Raw genomic sequence first — 20,383 nt, forward strand, 5'->3', positions numbered from 1 at the left:
GGTTACTCAACCTAGTTGATTTAATTTGTAATTCTCAGGGAACACTCATCTGACCTGTCCTTATATGACTGCTGGTTTATGAATATCTTTTAACTGGTTCTGGCTCTGTAATTAAACTATAAACAGGTTACTGTAGTGAGCCCTGTTGCTTGGAATTTGAGTTTCATGTTCTGTAAAAATACACAGTTTGTCGGGAGTTACCTGGTTTAACATGGTTGGAGAGATTCTCCCCATAAAATAATGTATAATAGAGCTGACCAATTTGCAGGTGAGGTTGGTGTTTTCTTTGGTGGGTTTGTAAGGATGTATTATTTGCTGTTTCTCTAAGGTCGGTGTTTAAACTACCACTCATTATTCTTTAAGTATGTGTAATCATTGTTCAGTCACTTGTTCTTGATATGTCCAGGTGGGTTTTTAAAATCACTTACAGGATATTCATTTTATTAGAATCCAAGGGGAAATGCTTTTATCGCTTGTCTATATTATGATCATATGTTGATGTATTCTGTGTGTGGGGTTGTTACATAATTTAATAATGTAAAAAATAAAATAGAAAGTATGATTTCTTAAACACTGTGGTGGGAGCGTTTATTTGATATTGATCCAGAAAATACTTGAAAAAAAAATATTTTAGTATTTCTTTACTATTTAAAGCATATCTTATTATTTTGAGCCAATATTGTGCTGTCTGTAATGCATGGCATTGGGATCAACTATAAATGTAATAGTATTCCAGATTTGAGATATTTTTCTAGAATTGTGTGACAGGGTTAATAATATAAGCTCAGAACTCCAAATTAACAGAGAAATAGTCAAGCAACATTTAAAGGCGATCTGCGGGGTAATTGAAATATTAGCAGTTTTAGTCAGTTTTATACTGCTATGCAGTTTTGGCTTAAACTATCTTTTTTTGTAGGCCTAGGGAGAACTAAAGGAGAACTAAGCCCTAAAAACAAAAAGTGTAAAGAAAAACAAAAAACCTGTAATACAAAAATTACCCAGATAAAAGCTGCAGAGGTTCTATAGACATCAGTGAGAGCTACACTGATCCTATTGGACCATTTTTAATCAATTAGGACTTTTAGTGGTTTTCTGTTCAGATCTGCTTGGTACAGCCATTTTTTTGTTACAGCCATATTGTGGGCCGTGGAACATTCAATAAAACACATTCATAAACTGCTTTACATACTTTGGATTGACATACCTTACCGCATGCACACAAGAGCAAAAGATGCATTAGGCAAAGGCTAGGTGTAACCATTCTGTTTATGGGTACCAATGAGTATCTTATTTTCCAGGAAAATTAATACAACGTTAGTCCTCACATTGCTGCATCCTTTCTCCTTAAAACTTAGTTCTGTGCAGCTTCTAGCCTGTGCAAAGCCATTTTGTTACGGTCTTAATGAATAATTGTTGTGGTGACATTGTTTCCAAACATAGCGTTTAACTAGTTCCTGTGTTTGTTCCATCTCTCTCCATTTTTTTAGTTTGTAACATCTACAACTTCATACCTGAACTGTTGCTGCAAGTTTCCACTTCACAAACAGTTAACTGGGGCAGTTCTTGCAGGGCAGTAATTTAACAAACTGATTTTGATTTGAAACTGATTGTTTCGGACTACATTAGTACCAATCATCAAATCAATCTGGACTTTAGGACTCCACAAGCGTTTTCTGCATCCGACAGTCGTGTCACGTCGGATCAACGCTGCCACACCATGCGACAATTCTATTACTTACCTTATTTTTGTTGCATGCGACAAGTCGCATGCGTTTTGTCGGATTGCGACAGAAACGCTCATGGAGTAGAGGTTTTCAGATTTTTTCTTAGCTAGAAATTGTCGGAAAAACATTTATATTTTTTACTGCATCGTACAGTGTTTTTTTTGTTCACCTTTTTATATTTGGATGTTGTCATTGACAATCGTGGTATTAGAGTTTGTGTTTTCAAAAACCTTTAAAACCACTAAAATCCAAACTTTAATAAATAAGCCTCTTAGCCTACCTAGCCTACTATTAAATATATACTGAAAAATGACTGTGATTTTAGAAATTGAAAACATAAGGAGTCCCCAGTAGAGGTACTATATTACACTTGCGCACAGTTTAGACTACTGTCACAGGGTGACTTGACTAGTCACATTGGTCATTTTTGTATGGCACTAGAATCCTGGGAATTGGAATTTAGTCGTCCAACTGCCAATCTAGCAGATCTGCCATCTATGGCCTGCAACACTACAGTGTTTTTGGAGTATTCAGACCAGCTTTTCTGTTAATCTGCCTGCTGCCAATTACTGAGGCAGAGTCCATGTTTTTTTAAGTAGCAGTCACACACTTTATTTTATTTGGACAAATAGCTATTATGCTTTCCATGTGGATAAAATAGGCATTACAGTTTTGCATGTCCAGTACTGATATCTTGAGTTGTTCTCTTGCTGGATTGTAATCATACAGATAGTATGAAAATGGAAAGGAAGGGAGGGGTGAAGAGTAAAGGAATCCAAAAATTGGGGGGAAAAAGGCACGATATAATTATCAAAAAATTACAAATTCTGACCAATGTTGTGTCATTATTAATATCCAATCACCCGTTAAATGAGTTTAGTTAGTAGAAAAGCCATTAACTATGGCAGATTAATTCATGCTACTGCAGGCTTTTAAGGCAGTCTTGTATGATTCTAGTACAGTTCGTTTCTTTGTGTAACTGAGGAGAGTTCTCACCTGCAGTTTACCAGTTCTCATACACAAGAAGGCAAGATTTCTGTGTTCTTAATGCATGTTAAAAAATTGTGCAAAACAAAGTAAATGGAGCAATACTCATGACCGTGTATTTTATAATCTGAACACAATATTTATAATTTTCTAGTATTTGAAGCATGTTCTAATTAAATTGGGTGGTGAAATATTGTTATAAGCATAAAAAACATCATACAAGGACACTGAGACCTCAGTTGTTCATACAAGGACACTGGGACCGTTGTTATTATATAATCTTAAACATGTGTTTGTATCAAAACACAAACTGGTAGCAATACATTTGGAAGGTCTTAATACTGCCATCCCTTGGTATTGGGTATAAGTGTTGGAATAGATAGTAAAATATGTCAAATACCAGAGCATAGCAAACAAATACAGATGATGGCTAAGACTATTTGCAAATATGCTTTATTAGCTGTCTACTAATGCTGAATTGTTTCACCTGAAATGCCATGCACAATATACTGCTTATCTTAAATTGTTTCTTTGCTTATCTTAAATTGTTACAAATGTGTTTAAGTGCACCTGCCACATATTCTGGGCTCGCTGTCAAAAGCCAATTACGTTTTAGAAACTTTGTATCTTTTTCTGGCTGTTCAGTGTAGGAGATCAAAGAGAAAGTCGGCACATTTCAGTAACAATCCGGGACTGCGGGTTGAGCTGTGATAATTGGGACTGTCCTGCGACAAACAGGACAGTTGGGAGGTACGAAATTATCTTCATGGTAACAGGTCAGCTACTTGTTACTATGAAGGCAATTTATTAAAGGACCATATCTTCTTCATCCCACTTTGAAGTATTCACTCCCTGGATTTTGTTGAAAATAGTTACTTGGGCACATTTCTGCTGACTAGAGTTTGTTGTTAGAGTTTGTCTCTTCAGTTATTTTTTTCTGGATTTTAAAAGGGGAAGGGGTTTGTTTCGAGGATGGTATACCTAGTGGCTTATGAGCCGTATGTTTTTAGTGTATTATCACCATCATCCTGTTTAGTTGAGCTTTAGCCTCATGGGGATTAAATATTTTTTTAAGATAACTGCAAACTCTTCGGGGCAGATATGTGAGATCAGAGCTCACCACAGATTAAATCACCCACTTCCTCTTCATTCCTATAGGATTTTTAGAATTGTATTTATAAATGGGTGAAAGTTAGAACTCACCATTTGATAAATACGGTTTAAAAATCCCATAGGGATGAATAGAACATGTGAGAGTTATTTATTAAGCTCTAAACTCACATTTTGATAAATCTGCCACTTAATTTTTATTCTCGATATTGACACACTCCAGAATAGTTTCATATAATTTGTCCTGGCATTCGATACATACATAGTGTCTTTAAAGGGATTGTTCACCTTTGAGTTAACGTTTAGTATGATGCAGAAATTGATATTCTGAGACAATTGGTTTTAATTTTTTATTATTTCTGGTCTTTGAGTTATTTAGCTTTTTATTTATCAGCTCTCCAGCTAGGTCTAGATTACCCTAGCAACCATGCAATGTTTTGAATAAAAAACTGGATAATAATTAGGAGAGGGTCTGAATAGTAATGTCAGTAATAAAAAGTCTCAATAAGAATACATTTGTAGCCTTACAGAGCATTTGTTTTTCAGATGGGTCAGCGACCCCCATTCAAAATCTGGAAAAAGTTAGAAGACGGCAAATAAATACCAAAACTGTAAAAAAAAAAAATATGGGTCATTTTATAACATACTAAAAGGTAAACTTAAAGGTGAACTGCTCCTTTAAGCATTTAGACTCTATTATCCAGAAACTATAATGCCTTTTTCATAAATGTAAGCTACTTGTAGGTATAGAGATCATTAATGAATCTCCTAAACACCCACATAATTAAAAGAAAGATATTGTGCAAATACATTCTTTATAAATACTGAAATTAAATAAACCATTTTTAAATCTCTCTTTATTTGTTTTCAAAAATAAGGAAAGAACCAGGGTACACAAAAGAGGAAGGGGGAGAGATAACCGTAATAGTACACTACAGTACTTTGGAAGTATTGTGATGGAGAATGGAGAGACAAAGAAAAAATCAGGTGAGTGGAAGTATGTCATAATAGTAGGAAAAGGCATTATGGGACAGACAATAGGGGTAATGTAATAAAAGGCACAAGATTCGTCCAGGTCTAGTCACCCACAGCATCTACTCAGAAGTTTGCCTTGAAACAAGTGACGACTAATTGCTACCTGCTGATTGGTTGTGATATTAAATTGACCTATTGAGAACAGTGCATCTTTTTTTTTTTTTTATTACATCCAATGATCCTTACTACAGGACTCTTTCAACAAAAAACATCATACAGATCAATTTTAGTAAATATATTGTTCCAAACGTGGTTAATACTCTTGTGGCCGTGTGAATTTTGAGCTCACCACAGAAAACGTACCCACGTTCTATTCATTCCTAAGGGATTTTTAGAAGCATACTTATCAAATTCTCCCAACTGTTACGTTTTTAGCGGGGCAGTCCCAATTTTGACAGCTCAGCCCGCAGTCCCAGCTTTGTTACTGAAATGTCCCCACTTTCTCTTTGATCTCCTGCACTGAACAGCCAGGAGAAGCTACAAAGTTTCTAACTTAATTGGCTTTTGGCAGAGAGCCCAGAATATGAGGTAGGTGCACTTCGATACTTTTGTAACAATTTAAGATAAGCAAGGAAACAATTGTAACAATTTAAGATAAACAGGTCTCTTGGAAAAACTGTGACTTGCAGCTTCAAGGGCGATTCACCTTCATTAGCAAAACTGTAATAACACATAAAAAGCACAGAAATGTGTTTCATAACCTGCCAAATTTTGTAAAATTAATATGGTAATTATGGGGTGTGGCCAAAAAAGTTGATGTGGTCAAAAAATGTCACACAGTAAAAATTTTTTGTCGCTCTTTCTATTTCCAAAATGTTGGGAGATATGCAAAGGTTAAATTTTAACTTCACCTATTCATAAACTCATTCCCAAAATCCCATAGGAATAAATAGAAAGTGGGTGAGTTTTTTTTGTGGTGATTCTGCTAATTTCACACTTTGATAAATCTGCCAATTTTAAATCCGTTTTTGATGAAGCAGTGCTGTACAGTGTTCCCTCTTGGGTGTGTGCGCCCAAAGTCTGAAGATTGTGCACCCCGTCCCCCAGCCCCCCCCATTCATGTAAATAGACAATTGTAAGGGCCATAGCAAAGAATAGGATAGAATGCATACTAGGCAGAGGGATGGACTACTGACTTTGCTTAAGAAACTATGTTCAACACCAAAACATTTGCACTTGTTTTATTTATGTCCTAAGAACTGAGTGAATTAAAATGTTTCTTCTCACAAACAGTCCAATTTTTTTTCTACTGATGCACAGTAGTGAGACAAGGCATTGGGCTGCCTATCTACACACTGACATACCTAAGCTATTGTATTTTGAATAACTGATCTGCTATACAGTACAGCCCTACACGGCACCTCATTGCTGTCTGCAGTGCTTCAAGGATCGATCGTATTTATAGAAATGGTATTAGAGATTTTGGAAAAAACAAAATTTTTAGATGCGCTTGCAGGGTATCGATACATAATTCATAAATCTTTTCTGATCAAATTTGAATGTGTCAGTTAATTCACTTTACTCAGTTTCATTTTAAAACCCCTCATGAACCCGGATACCCATGTCTGTACCAACTTTGATGTCAGAACAAGGGGTAAACAGGGTGGGGCTCGAATATAATTGTGTGTGTGTCATTCACATCCTGGACAGAACCAAAATCTTGCTGGATTTCAATCCTGGGAGTTTCATATCTCTTAATATATACTACAGCATTGCATCACTGCAGCAGCAGTACGGAATACTGTATATTATATTTTTTATGCATTTAGTTTTTATCTCTTTATGGAACATATTCTTGCTGGTTTTTTTTTTGTTTATCTTGTGGTTAACTTTATTTTGTGACTGCAGTAACCTGACTAATAAAAGATTCAATTATTGCCCAACTGTTTCATTAAAGGGGTGATTCACCTCTAAATAAAAATTTAGTATGTTATAGAATGGCCAATTCTAAGCAATGTTTCAATTGGTCTTCATTATTTTTATATCGTTTTTTAAATAATTTGCTGCCTTCTCCTGACTCTTCCCAGCTTTCAAATGGGATTCACTGATCTAAAAATAAATTCTCTGTAAGGCTACACATTTATAGATTTTTATGGCCATGTCCCTTCTCTATAAATTCAGAAGTGTGTCTGGTTGGGGTTGGGTGCTGGAGAGGTGGGTTAGGGTCAGGTCATCACTAATCTGTGGTCTGTCAGTCCTAGGCTTAACAGGCCTATAGACCCCAATGCGGTGCTTGGACCCACTCCTTGTTCCCCGGTGGACATCACCTCAGTAATTCCGCCCTCTGTCTGCTCATCTCCTTTATTTGTGATTGTGTTTTGACCCGTGTTATATCAGTACATAGCTGGGAGTTGGGGACTGTGCATGTTTATATGCTGCTCTGCTTATTCTAATTCTTTTTTTTATTACTGTACATTACTATGATTTTTTTAATTTACACTCTGATGTAAAAAAGAGTTTTTCTCAAGCCTCTAATACAACTAAAAAATTCCTAAACATCACAGGTTCGCAGACAGGTGAAATAAGCGTATCTTTAACTATTGCTAATCATTATAATCCATAGTTTTTATCTCAAAAAATCTTTCTCTGTTTCTTCCTGAAGAAAGCTGATGTAATGTGTCTAAAGTTGCAGAAACAAGTTATGTAATGTTGTTCATGTACGTGTTATGAAAGCAAAAACTCCACCTGCATATCACACTTATAATTAAGTGTACAGTACATAAGCCTTTAATAGATAATATACACACCCTGTTTTCCTATATATAAACAAGATGAACATACCCAACCACACCTTTCCATCCCTGTTTCCTATACTTTTTCTCTCTTGTTTCATTGAGTCTCCACAACATTATTTGTCATAAAGCACTGCGTATCTTGACAGCGCTATATAAATAAATGATGATGATGATGATGATGATACATGTGGGAAAGGACCTATTTTCTGTGATACAACTGACTACCTAGTCTCTCAGCTCTGCTAGACCTGTATTTGTCAAAGCATTAGTATTGTGCTGCACTTCTGTTCTGTTGTTGAGTGGGTTTGGAACAAGGCTTTGGATATCTTGCAGCCCTGAGTACCCGAAAGCTTGTGGGCTCCAGTGTCACTGCAGTTTTCTTGAACAGGTACAAGAAGAAATGGTTATTTGTTTTTCCTTACTGTGAACTATACCGTAATATGATGCAGGCACAGAATGAATGCATACCTCCCAACTGTCCCGTTTTAAACAGGACAGTCCCAATTTTGACAGTTCAACAAGCAGTCCTGGCTTGTTAATGAAATGTCCTGGCTTTCTCTTTAATCTCCTGCACTGAACATCCAGAAACAGATACAACGTTTCTAAAACTTAATTGGCTTTTGACAGAAACCCCAGAATATGTGCCAGCTGCACTTTTGTAACAATTTAAGATAAGCAAAGAAGCAATTGTAACAATTTCAGATAAGCAGGTCTCTTCTGGAAACTGTGACTTGCAACTTAGGGCAATTCACCTTCATTAGCAAAACTGTAATAACATAAAAACCACAGAAATGTGTTCAAACTTTCATATCCTGCCAAATTTTGTAAAATGAACATGGTAATTAGGGGGTGGGGCCACAAATGGGCGTGGTCAGAATTCTCCTCACTATATGTGCGGCAAATCTTTTTGTCCCTCTTTTTATTTCAAAAATATTGAAAGATATGTGAATGTTGTTTAACATTCCAGCATGGAAAGGTCCATTTAAAACTATTCTTGTAGCTAGTGGCATTAGTTCTTACTGAGTATGTAAAATAAATTTTTATATTTTGTTTTAATGAAAATAAAGACAGGGCAGCGGGAGCTTCCATTAATATGCATGTCCTATATTTTTCTAACTCATTAGCATTTATCATTAATCATATTGACTTTCAATACAAATAATTGTATGCAAATAAATAAAGAAGGGACCAGGTATCCATGGTTATGCTGGAAGCTCAGTTTCAGATTTATTTGTGCAGGTATATTTGGATAAGGTCGGCTGCCTCCTCCAGTGGATTATTGAAAACCTACTCATCTGGTCAGGACTGTGCTTAAAGGGGATCGATCGCGAAAATGAAAATTTAATATGAGCATAAAATAAGAGACTTTCTAAATATAATCAATTAAAAATTCTGTACTGTTTATGAAATAATAAAGTTACTCTTCATTCTCCCACTCTGAGCAACCTGTCTCTCTTCATTCTCTTTTCATGCAGTTTTGACTGACAGGTCTAATGCATGCTTTGGGGGGTTGCGCCCTTTGCCTAGAAGATGCATTAGAGCTTACTCTTATAAAATAACCTGCTCTGATGGAAATCCTGTTTCTCTGTGTGCAAGGTGTTTGCCAGATTCATTTATACTGTAGGGTTTTGTGATTTAGTTGGTTATTTGAGGTGATGTAGAAGATGTATTAGACCTATACAGCCAATCAAAATCTGACCCAGACCTCAGCATGAAGAGAGCAATGAGAGTGACAGGTTGCTTAGAGCGAGATACTGAAGAGTAACTTGATCATTTCTTAAACGGTACAGAATTTGTAACCGATTATATTTAGAAAGTCTCTAATTTCAGTGAGATGAAGCTTACAATATATACAATTTTCATTATTACAATAAATCCCCTTTAAAACAAAATAGAAAAATGAAATTTGAAATTTTGTTTGTTAAAGGAGTACAAGTATGGGCTCTGTTTTCTTGAATGCTGGCATTATCCTCTTAGGGGATCTTTTGGCAGTTTAGAGAATCAAGTCTTAATGGTGCTAATGTTTAAGATATTAAAAAGCCAAAAAGGATTGTGTTATCATAAACATGGATTTATATTGGTTTTAGTTAAATCATCAGTTACAATTTTACAGAGATGTCAACCACCAGGATTTATTCTGGATTTATACTGGGCAGAACCAAACTCTTGTGTGGCTAATGTTGAAAGTGGGCATGGCCAAGCATTCCGAAGGGTGGCTAAAAATCTTACTGAAATCACTTACAGTATGTGAGGCTAACATCTCTGGTCTCATGAGTACAGAAATTAAAAGTAAAAAAAAAAAAACAGTCTAATTAGGATTGCAATGAGGAAACTCTACACACAGTTGTATAGCTCCAGACAAAAGTAGCAATTTTTGGTTTAAGCCGCATTTCAAAGGGATAGGAAAAACAAAGCAGACCAATAGTCTGGGGCAGGGTTCTATTTAACATTTAATTAAAAGGATTCTATCATCGCAGTCTTCTCATAATATATTTTTTACACACATCTAAATATTGTTGGCAATCTTCTTCAGCTTAATGCTTAATAGGTTTTTCACATGTTTTGTCTGTACAATTTTTACCATTACAATTTTTATACCTTATAAAGATTTTTTTAAATATGAAATTTCACTTATATTAACAAATCTTTTTACCTTTACATTGCTAGGCTATGAATCTCATTCTCTGAACATTAAGCCACTATATTTACTTCAGTGGTCTTCTTCTCTTGCTATTTAGAAATTGTCCAAAGCAGACTTTCTTAGGGCGCTATGATATTGGACAAACATTCTGTGATTTTGGATAGAAAAAAATTCAGATTTTAATAAATCATCCCCTGTGAAATTGCTGCAGGTAATATCCCACTCCTGGGTGTTTCAGCTGTGCCATGGGCTACATTGTGGCAACATTAAAGGAGTTGTTCACCTTTCAACCCTTATTTTTTATTCAGTTGGTTTCAGACTGTTGAAGTCAATGGCAGAGGTACGTTGAACCATTTGAAGATTTTAATTGACTTTATTCAATTTGAATTTTCTGGTCATTCCTATTCGATCTAATGTTAGACATACAAGTTTTTCATAAATAACCTCCTGTTATTGTAAGTACATTTGAATTTAAAAATATAATTTTGTTGCCTTGCTACTAAAAATAAACCAGGGCTCCAACTCCCAACATTCCTGTATAGACTGTGCTAGTTTTCCCCCCCAAACATTTGTTGCAGTATATGATCAGAAAGCTAAGGAGAGCTTATAAATATTACAATTAAACTGCATTTTAAAATGCAATATATTGCACGTGGGCTGCTTTCTAAAGGAATAGTGAGTAAATACTATGAGAAAATAACAAATGCATATTTGCAGCAATTTCAGATTTCTTTATAAATGTTTCTTATGTTATTCAACTTTATTTAATTGTCCCAAGAACTGATTTATGGGATCATTTACCAAAAAATTAATTTGTGAGGGTTTTAGAATACTACGAATAAACTCACAAAAACACCAACACATGACCGTTTTCATGGTTTTTGTGCTTAATAAATACCAAACATTCAATTTTTTGAAAAAATTATTTTGTGCAAAAAAAGAATTGGAATTCAAATTCTCTTTTTTACATTTAGGAGCAGATTTATAAAAGTATTAAGTTAGAGCTCACCCAATTTTATTTTATGTTCACATCTGTTGCAATGTTTTAAAATGTTTTCAGATTTAAATATGAGGTATATGGCTCAGTTCTGTGTGTAGGTAAAACTTTGTGGAGGATTTGATGTTCAGCCAAATACGAAAAAAAATGATTAATTACATATCTATTTAAAGAGACTTCCAGGGGACAAGATCCTGCTCGCCACTCCCTTTATTAGATAAGTAAATGTACCTTTTCTGCTGCCTACCCCCTCTCCAGGCCTTGTCCCCTCACCGCGCTGCCAATTATCCATTGTACATGAGGCGATGGCAGAGAGCTGGCCGTCCAGGTTGCTTTGGACACCCGGCTAATTTGGCCCACCTCTGGTGGATGGGCAACAGTATATTGTACACATACATATTGTAGAAAATGTATGTGACTGGCTTATATGTATGAGAGATTGCTCAACACTTTTCTGGTCTTGCATTTCTATTAGGAATGTGTAATGCATATATTTTTTACTAGTGTATTTTACTTATTTTATATTACCAGTGTATTTTTCAATATATTATACAGGTTTTTGACAAAAGCCATAATGTGAACTTGACTGTTTTTCGTGATAGTTTTTCATGATTCTCAGTGAATTCTGTTTTATTCTTAAAGATGGGGATTATTTGATTATAATGCAGTCAATGGGAGACAGCCTTTCCATAATGCAGAACTTTCTGGATAACGGGTTTCCGGGATATTTCTATATTATGTAAACCTGTTTCATATTCCTCATAGTATTGTTTCATTTATTTTAGATTACATGAATTGATTATGACTGATTAGTAATCATTGAAACAGCTGTCCACATGTCGTGTTTGTTTTATTTCTGCAGGGGTTTAAATAAACACAGGTCTAGGTCAGTGTTTGGTAAATGATTCTTCTGTGTGCAATCCTTAAAAAAAATGTGTATGCTGAGACATTAGGGAGATGTGTTTTCACGCAAAAATTTCTGTTTTTAATGTTTTACATGAATGTATGACTTAGATGGAAATTTGTTCTTTTGATTCTTTCTTGGTGACAATAATCTCTGTAACCTGAAAGTCTCTGTAACCTTATGTACTATGGCTGAATCATGTTCAGCATGAAAGCAACGTAAATCTTAACTGTGGGTTTTGATGCATTGTGACTAATTATATAAGCATTTGAAGTCCCATTAGCAATTTGTTGCTTATAAATGAGTAGCTGTATCACACAGACGGATGGCCAGTAGTGACTTAGGGGCCTATTTATAAAATCTCAAATTTTTCTGGTTGAGTTTTTAAGGGGAAAAACTCATATTTTTAGTGGGAAATTTTTTTTCCAGTTTGTGAAGCTGCTAAAAATCCGAATCCAAAAACACTCCTGCTAAAACCTGTTGAAGGCATGTAAAAGTCAATGGTATATGGTCCCTTTTACAATTCAAAAATGTTTTTTACCTTCATGATTGTTGAGAGTTTTAGGTTGTTTGACACTGGTTTTTGTTCGATATTTCGAGAAGTTCACGGTTTTCTGTTATACAAATAATTCAATTTTTTTTTTTGGGCGACAATTCAAAAAAATTGCATGATTCGAATTGTCGCACAGTTTTGTTTAGACTTTTCTCGCATGGACAATTTTCAATCTGAATTTTAAGTAAATTAAGCCTAAACATGGTTGGGAGTTAGGTCCAATTTTAATTATTAATATAATGGGAAGAATTTGAGTTTTAATAAATAGCCTCCCAATTGTGTAATTTTGCCCTTTCACATAAGGACAGCATGAGTGAGAGTGGTACAGCTATATTGTAACATGTACAAGCAGTATAAATAGGTAAACACTTTATTTTGCTTAGCTTATACTGGGCTTGATATTAAGGAATATAAAATAATGAATTAATTGGTCAGCAGAATTCTTTCAAACTAAGCTGTTCACTTATTTTCTTTCACCTGTTATATTTATAAGAAGGGGTGTGAACAAACATGCAGATTTACTCTAGTGCTTCACATTGCATGGCTCATTTTAATTATCTAAAATCTTATGATAACAAGCAGCTATAGTCTAAATGGGAGCCCTGGGGGAGCTGGAGACAGCGAGAAACTCGTGTAGATCTTTGCCTTTGTTCTTCTTGTGCAACTTGATAATTGACTTTGTGCTTTACTCTCAATCTACAGCTCAAATTGAAATAATTCCATGCAAAATCTGCGGAGACAAATCTTCAGGGATTCATTATGGGGTCATCACATGCGAGGGTTGTAAGGTACAGTACAATTTGAATACATTATCATGAGCATTATGTAGTCAGACTGTGTTGGTGAATATACACATGTGTAAAGCAACATGGGTGCATCATGCAGAAGTAATACCATTTAATAGTGTCCATAGCTTTATGTTAGAAGTTCTATTATCAGTAGAGAACTTATGTATGTGAATTTCAGCTGGCTTACACATCAGAACCCTAAGATAAAGGTCACATGTACTGTACAAGCCTATATATATATATATATATATATATATATCTATATCTATATCTATAGAGAGAGAGAGAGAGAGAGAGAGAGAGAGAGAGAGAGAGAACCGGCACTCACGATATTAAGGTCATCGGTGCCTGGGTGCAGTCTTCAATCAGGAAAATCAAATAGACGTAGTAGAGATCGCACTCACAGGTCTTAGGTATAATAAATAACTTTTTATTGTGGGTAGTCGCTGACGTTTCGGCTGACACAACAGCCTTTCTCAAACTAGTTGAGCCACAAGTATGGTAAGTTGGCTGCAGATCTGGTCATTCTGTGAACAGGTTGAAATGCAGATTTTCTAGTGTGTGTCCAGCTTTGTCCCACCTTATTTGGAAGCCATGGAATACTAAAGGTTTTACAAAAACTGTTTTATAATTGCATATTTGTCTCTAGTATAAAGGTCAAAACATATTTTCACATGGAATTTGAAAATGAGGCATCATGTCATACAGTATATCTGTCTGTAATAGTGATTCACTAATTAATCATTAGCAGTAATTCCCAAGTAGTCATCAGTGGCATCTCAGATTTTCCACCCACTTTCTGTTACCTACAGAATTTCAGTTTCTTGTGTCACGTTGTCTGTTTCATGGACTTTGACCAATGGAACTTTGCTGGCAGACATGATCCTAAAGTGCAACTGCCGTTATTAAAGGCATGCTAACAGTGTATGGCCAGATTTGATTCTGACACAGTAAAACATGTTTTTTACAAAATGCATTAGTTAAGAGCACTCCTCCAGCAGAATCCTGTGTTGAAAGCCATTTTGCTAATTTTTACATTTTTGCATTTCTCTGACTAACTCTAATAAACTTCAATCACTCTGTACTGCTACACTGCAAGTTGGAGTTATATCACCCCGTCCTCTTCCCCCCCAGCAGCTGATCAACAGAACAATGTAAAAGTAACTGCTTTCTTACACCTGCTTTGCTAAAAATGCTCCACACTTAGTGGTAGATATTAGAATATCACTTAATAGTAAAACACCCAAATCTGGTCATGACTCCAGTTATACTGAGTAGTAGAACCAATCGCTCATCTGAAAGCAGTTCCCATGTAAAGTGCTGGCTTTTGCTGAAAGCACAGAATCGGGCACAATGACCTGGGGTGGCTGCCAACACACCAATATTACAACTAAAAATACTGAGATAGTAGCATGAATTATTTGCAATATACACAGTGTAATTTGGTAATAAAAAGACTATACCGAAAAAATTGTTCAGTATTACAGTGCTGACCTTGTGAGTTAGATGTGGCCCTCCAGGTAGCTTATGTGGTTGCCAGACATTTCCTGCAGGACTTCACTATTTATATTTGTTTTTGTTATATCACTCCATGAGAAAGTTGGAAGCGCTACACTGAGTAAAACTATGTGACAAAGTTGAAGAAAAATAAATCAAATCGCCAAAAAAGAACATTATAAATAACCCTTTAACTGTGATATTTAGAGGTTCTCCGTAGAGTTGCATTAGCTCATATTATTGTAAATGGGTAAAATAATTCCAGCTAATTCCAGCACCAACTACAAGGGTCCAAATTAATGTTCAGTCTGCTCCCTTTCTGACTAATTAGAAGACCTCATCAGGGGCTGCCTGTTATGCTGTCTTTTATAAACCACTTGCTTTGCCGATTAACCAACTATTCAGGGTTTCAAGGTTCAAACAGCTTGAAAACACTTGCTCTTTTATGCTCATGACATTTTGCTTAGGGTTGGCACCTGTCCGGATTTGACCCAATCAGCCCAGTTTTCAGAAGGGCTGCCTGGGTCAAGACAGTCTGCCCTGTTTTCCAAATAAGGAAAACCGGGCAGGATCTCCCTTGACCGACATGGCGATCAGCCAATTGCATCATAGTCCTGCGCCATGGCAGCTCTCGCACTGCAGCAGCATCACTGGCCCACCCGTCTGACATCATGGCTCTTCCTCCTGCCTGGATAGAGGGCCATTGAAAGGTGGCAACCATCATTTTGCTATATCTCACAAATGCATGTCCAATCACCATAAATCTAGGAGGCGTGTTTATGCAATGCCTTACCTTTGATTTGGTTATGTAATTTTAGTCCTGGTTTAGTTTACATATAGTATATATAGTAAATAAAGTACCCCCTCTTGTAAAATATAAGGATATTATAAGTTACCGAGGAGTTTCATGACCGGCCGAGTGTTTTTATACAGGTCATGGAACTCCAAGGTAACTTCTAATATCCTCATATTTTGCAACTGGGGGTACTTTATTTATTATAATACACAAGTTTCAGTGAGTCATGTGACAGAAATGACATCAGAACTCACCGTTTATAACTGATGACATCAGAATCACCGTTTATAAGGAAATAATTTACAAGATATTCATGGCTTTTGTGTATTATATAGTTATATAGTTCTATAGTATCATAAACATCTATAAATTTATAACCAGTTTACAATAGTTAATATTACTTTTTTCAAAATAAAGAAAACTGGCAGTACACCCTCTCCTCCTACTCTCCTACTTACTCCTGGTAAAGTGGTGTCTGAAGAAAGTTTAAAACCTAAGTTATTTTATTCATAGCTATTTTATAGCCAATTCTAAAAATTGCTGTTAGGCAAGTACAGGGTCGGACTGGGGGGGTCAGGCCCCACCGGGGCTGCCACATCAGGGGCCCCCACACCCCCCCAAGGCCCCACCTCCCCAGTCACAGTCCTCCCTCCCCAGCAAACCACCCTCTCCCGTCCCCCTTGGAGCATAGCTACTTCATGCAAGCGAGTGAGAAGGTGGGGCAAGTGGGTGAAGTGGGTGGGGCAAGCGGGTGGAGTGTGCGGAGAGGGCCAGAGATCAGGATCGTAGGGGGTCTGGGCCGGCGGGGCTCACAAGGGCTGGGGCCCATTGCGTTTTTTCCCGGCATCCCTCCGTTCCAGTCCGACGCTGGGCAAGTATCACCTGGGAACTAATACGTCCATGGTCCAAAGTGAATCCTCAGGGCATTTCAATAAGAAACCCAGGACTGTGAGCTGACATATAAAAATCGGGGCTATAATGAGGGCTTATAAAGGACTTACAATCTAGAGGGGTCTTCATTTTGTGTGTAAACATTTCTCTCATTAAAAAAAAAGAAATCTGAACAGTTGTGTGACAGCAATCTGCACATCATTTAAGTTTGATCAGAGGTTATGGAAATAGAAATAAAATATGACAGAATAACATTCACATCCTTCAGTTTCGCTAGTTAGTACCAATCTGTCTGCATTTTTTTTGGTTGAGGCTGTTTGACACAAATCAATTTAATACGATCATTTAAAAATGTCCTTTTCCGCTGTAATAATAAAACAGTACATTGTACTTGATCCTAAGCTACATAGATCTATGCTGGTAACAAAGCAATTATATGGCGGTCACTATGATGAGCCAAAGTGTGGAAAGATCTCTTATGCAGAAAACCCCAGATCCCAATATAATAGATCCTATAACTATATCTATTTATATCTATTTATCTCTATCTATATATCTACACACACACACACATTGCTATTAGTATACAGTGCTGTATGTGGTGGAAATGTATTTAAATGCATACATATACACACATAATCTGGAAGTTCTTCACTTAGAACTCTGCTTGGATTATTCCATTCACCATTGGGAATAAAAAATTGTCCTTTTGGTCGGAAAAAGCACTACATTTTAATTGCAGCCCCTATTTGAGAGATTAATGAGCCAGAGGATTCTTCCGCAGCCAGCCATAAATCACGCAGCTTTCGGAGAGTCTCCTTGTCACCCACTGGAGTGGAGACTTCTCAGCGTGCCCGCCGGTACAGAAAGGCCTGGCAGCTGGCAGCTGCTTCCTTGTAATTAAACAGCCAATGAGCATCTAATTAAGACATATGTGTATACAGAAGAGGAATTGGGTATGGTAATGAACTCCAGGAGTCCATTCATTAGCTAGGAATTGTCATTAGAACACAGAGAGGCCAAACTTAGCTATGTCTTCCAACTCAAGGTATGTGCTCAGAGTAGGACTTGAACTAATTCTAAACAATTCAATGTTTATATAAATATATATATATTTTTATATATATATATATATATATATATATATATATATTTATATCTTATTTTGGAACCCCATTTACAGGTCAGGTACTCACAAACTCAAAAACCACGATTGTCATTGAATTTATTAAAGGAAACCTATATCACCAAAATCAATACTTAAGCAACAGATAGTTTATTTCAAATTGAGTGGCATATTAAAGAATATTTCCAAACTGATAGATATTAAAATATGGTAAATATTGCCCTTTTACATCTGTTGCCTTGAACCAACCTTATTTTTCAAAATGGCAATTTTCTATTTATGATTACTCAAGGGCACATACACCATGAACACCTTGAAAACCTCTAAAAATGCAAGTTTTTCAGACAATTTCTAGCAAAGAAAAAATCCAAAAACCTCTAAAATCGGAATTGATTTAAAATGGTACAATAAGATCAGGGCAGCTCCCATTCACTTCTCTAGGATCTCAACCACTTTTACTTTGCAAAGTTTCTCCTTAGAGGTTTTCTAACTGTGACTTTTTTGGACTTGATGCCTGAAAACCACAACATTTTCGGATTATTGAATGAAACACAGCACAGATTAGGATATCAACAGGACATCTGCCATTAACTTCTACATGAACTCGGCATGAGTACTTTTATATTCAGAATTTTAACACCATCGGAGCTTACTAAATGTAAAAAAAGATTTTTCCCCTTTAAAAGTCCGATCAGAAAAAAAATCGGACTTTGATAAATAACCTCCTTAATAAATCTTGAAAAGATTTTTAGAAAAATAGGAAAACAACAAATTTTTTGAGATATGTGGAAAAAAAAAACAAATTTGCTTGTTAGTAAATGGCCCCCTTAGTGTTCTCCTTCACATAGAACACTATGGGGTCGATTTACTAAGTTTGGGATTTCTATTTTTTTCAGGAATCCTATTCTAAAAATAATCTTAAAATCAGTTTTTTTTTGTATTCCTCTAAAACTCAAAAACATTTGAAATTTATTTAGTGTAAAAACCACAGAAATCTCTAATACAAAACTGCACCAAGTAAAAGCTGTAGAGGTCCCAGAGAAGCCAGTGAGTGGTAGCTGCGCTGATCCTATTGGGCCATTTGAAATAAATTTAGACTTTTCTGGGTTTGTTGCTAGTAATTATGCAAAAAAACTAAACTTTTTAGAGTTTTGGAAATATTCTTATTTTTTAGTTTATCGTTGAGCATTTTTTTTTGTACGTACTTTTTACATTTGAATCATAGTTTTAGAGGAATAGAATTTAATCGTGGTTTCAAAAACCTCTAAAATTTAACCTTAAATTAATAGGACTTAATGCTTCTTACTGCAGCCTTATGCTCCAGTCTCATCAGCACATCCACCCCCTCCTGAAGTGGAAACCAAAGAGATTCCACTCCTTATATACCCTTTGCACAGGAACACCTCACACTGATCCCGAGCCTATGGTTCCTCCACAGGACATAAATTGCAGCTATTGGGACTTCCGCAACTAGTAGAAAAATTAAGCATTGTTTAATTAATTGCTAAAAAAATCTCTAAAAAAATATACTATATAATATTACAAATGGAAAAAGTTATTTTGTAGTAAAAATTCTTCCTAATCAATTTTATTAATTACTAAATGAGATGTAAACCCCACCCCCTGTACCAAAAAACAACCACTTAAAATCTAAATATAAAATGTAGAACAGAGCTCTTGGGCACTATCTTCCACCGGTTCTAATTCTTTTGGGTCTAAACGCCGATTTGAGCATGCACAGTTGAAGCTGATTCCTGACTTGGCCCAACTGCACATGCTCCCGCAGGTTTCGGGTCGGCATTGAGCCCCGAAAGAATACGCTTTAGAATATGTTTAGATTTGATTGAAGATCGTGTGACTTTAAAGCTCCAGACAATTAAGCGTGGCACATTTTTGTCCACAAACCATTTTAAAAAAAAAAAAAAAAAAAAATTAAACCTGAATATGAAGATTAGGGTTGATTCAGTTCTGAGTTAGGCTCAATCTTTAGCTGAAGTTACTATATTTGGTTTAACTAAAAAAATTATGGATTGGGTGTATCCCTGGTTTGAAGAAACTCTGTAATTGAACTGTAAAAATAAAACATAGATGTTTATCAGAAAGCAAACCTGAGGTAAATTTATAGGGACGTTGTAGTCTTCATAACTCTTCAGTAGATGTGACCACTGCTCCAGTGGCTCCCTCTGTGCTGTTTATTACTTAGCTTGAGCTGAAGGTAAATAATGGTGTCAAAGCCTCTGTTGTTGGCTTCAAGAAAGTGTTGTTTTTCCTTCCAAATGTTTGTTTATAATGAATAAATAACCTTTGAGGAAAACCCTATATATTATATTGGTATGTTCAGGCAGTTTCATCGTTTTTGTTTATACACAGGGTTTCTTCCGACGAAGCCAGCAGAGTAATGCAACGTATTCATGTCCACGACAGAAGAACTGTTTGATTGACAGAACAAGCAGGAATCGTTGTCAGCATTGTCGGCTGCAGAAATGCCTCACTGTGGGCATGTCGCGGGATGGTAAGTTGTGATTTTCTCATTTTAATTAAGATAAGTTGGTAATACCTACATTAGTTTACCAGCAGTGATCAGTGGGTGTTGATTTTC

At 36.0% G+C, this 20,383-nt stretch overlaps 1 protein-coding gene across 2 annotated transcripts in view; it reads left to right on the forward strand.

Annotated features, from left to right (window-relative positions):
- The window catches only part of rora.S (RAR related orphan receptor A S homeolog), a 49,820-nt gene that overhangs the window by 12,463 nt on the left and 16,974 nt on the right, over positions 1-20,383 (forward strand). The window contains exons 2-4 of one of the 2 annotated variants that reach the window (XM_018255571.2): positions 4,700-4,808; positions 13,389-13,474; positions 20,155-20,296. In XM_018255571.2, the coding sequence (XP_018111060.1) occupies positions 4,778-4,808; positions 13,389-13,474; positions 20,155-20,296 (259 nt within the window). In that variant the 5' untranslated portion in view covers positions 4,700-4,777. The remainder of the gene's footprint in view (positions 1-4,699; positions 4,809-13,388; positions 13,475-20,154; positions 20,297-20,383) is intronic. The other variant, XM_018255570.2, reaches the window with a different exon arrangement.

Source organism: Xenopus laevis, chromosome 3S (assembly GCF_017654675.1).
Source record: "Xenopus laevis strain J_2021 chromosome 3S, Xenopus_laevis_v10.1, whole genome shotgun sequence".
Lineage (NCBI taxonomy): Eukaryota > Metazoa > Chordata > Amphibia > Anura > Pipidae > Xenopus > Xenopus laevis.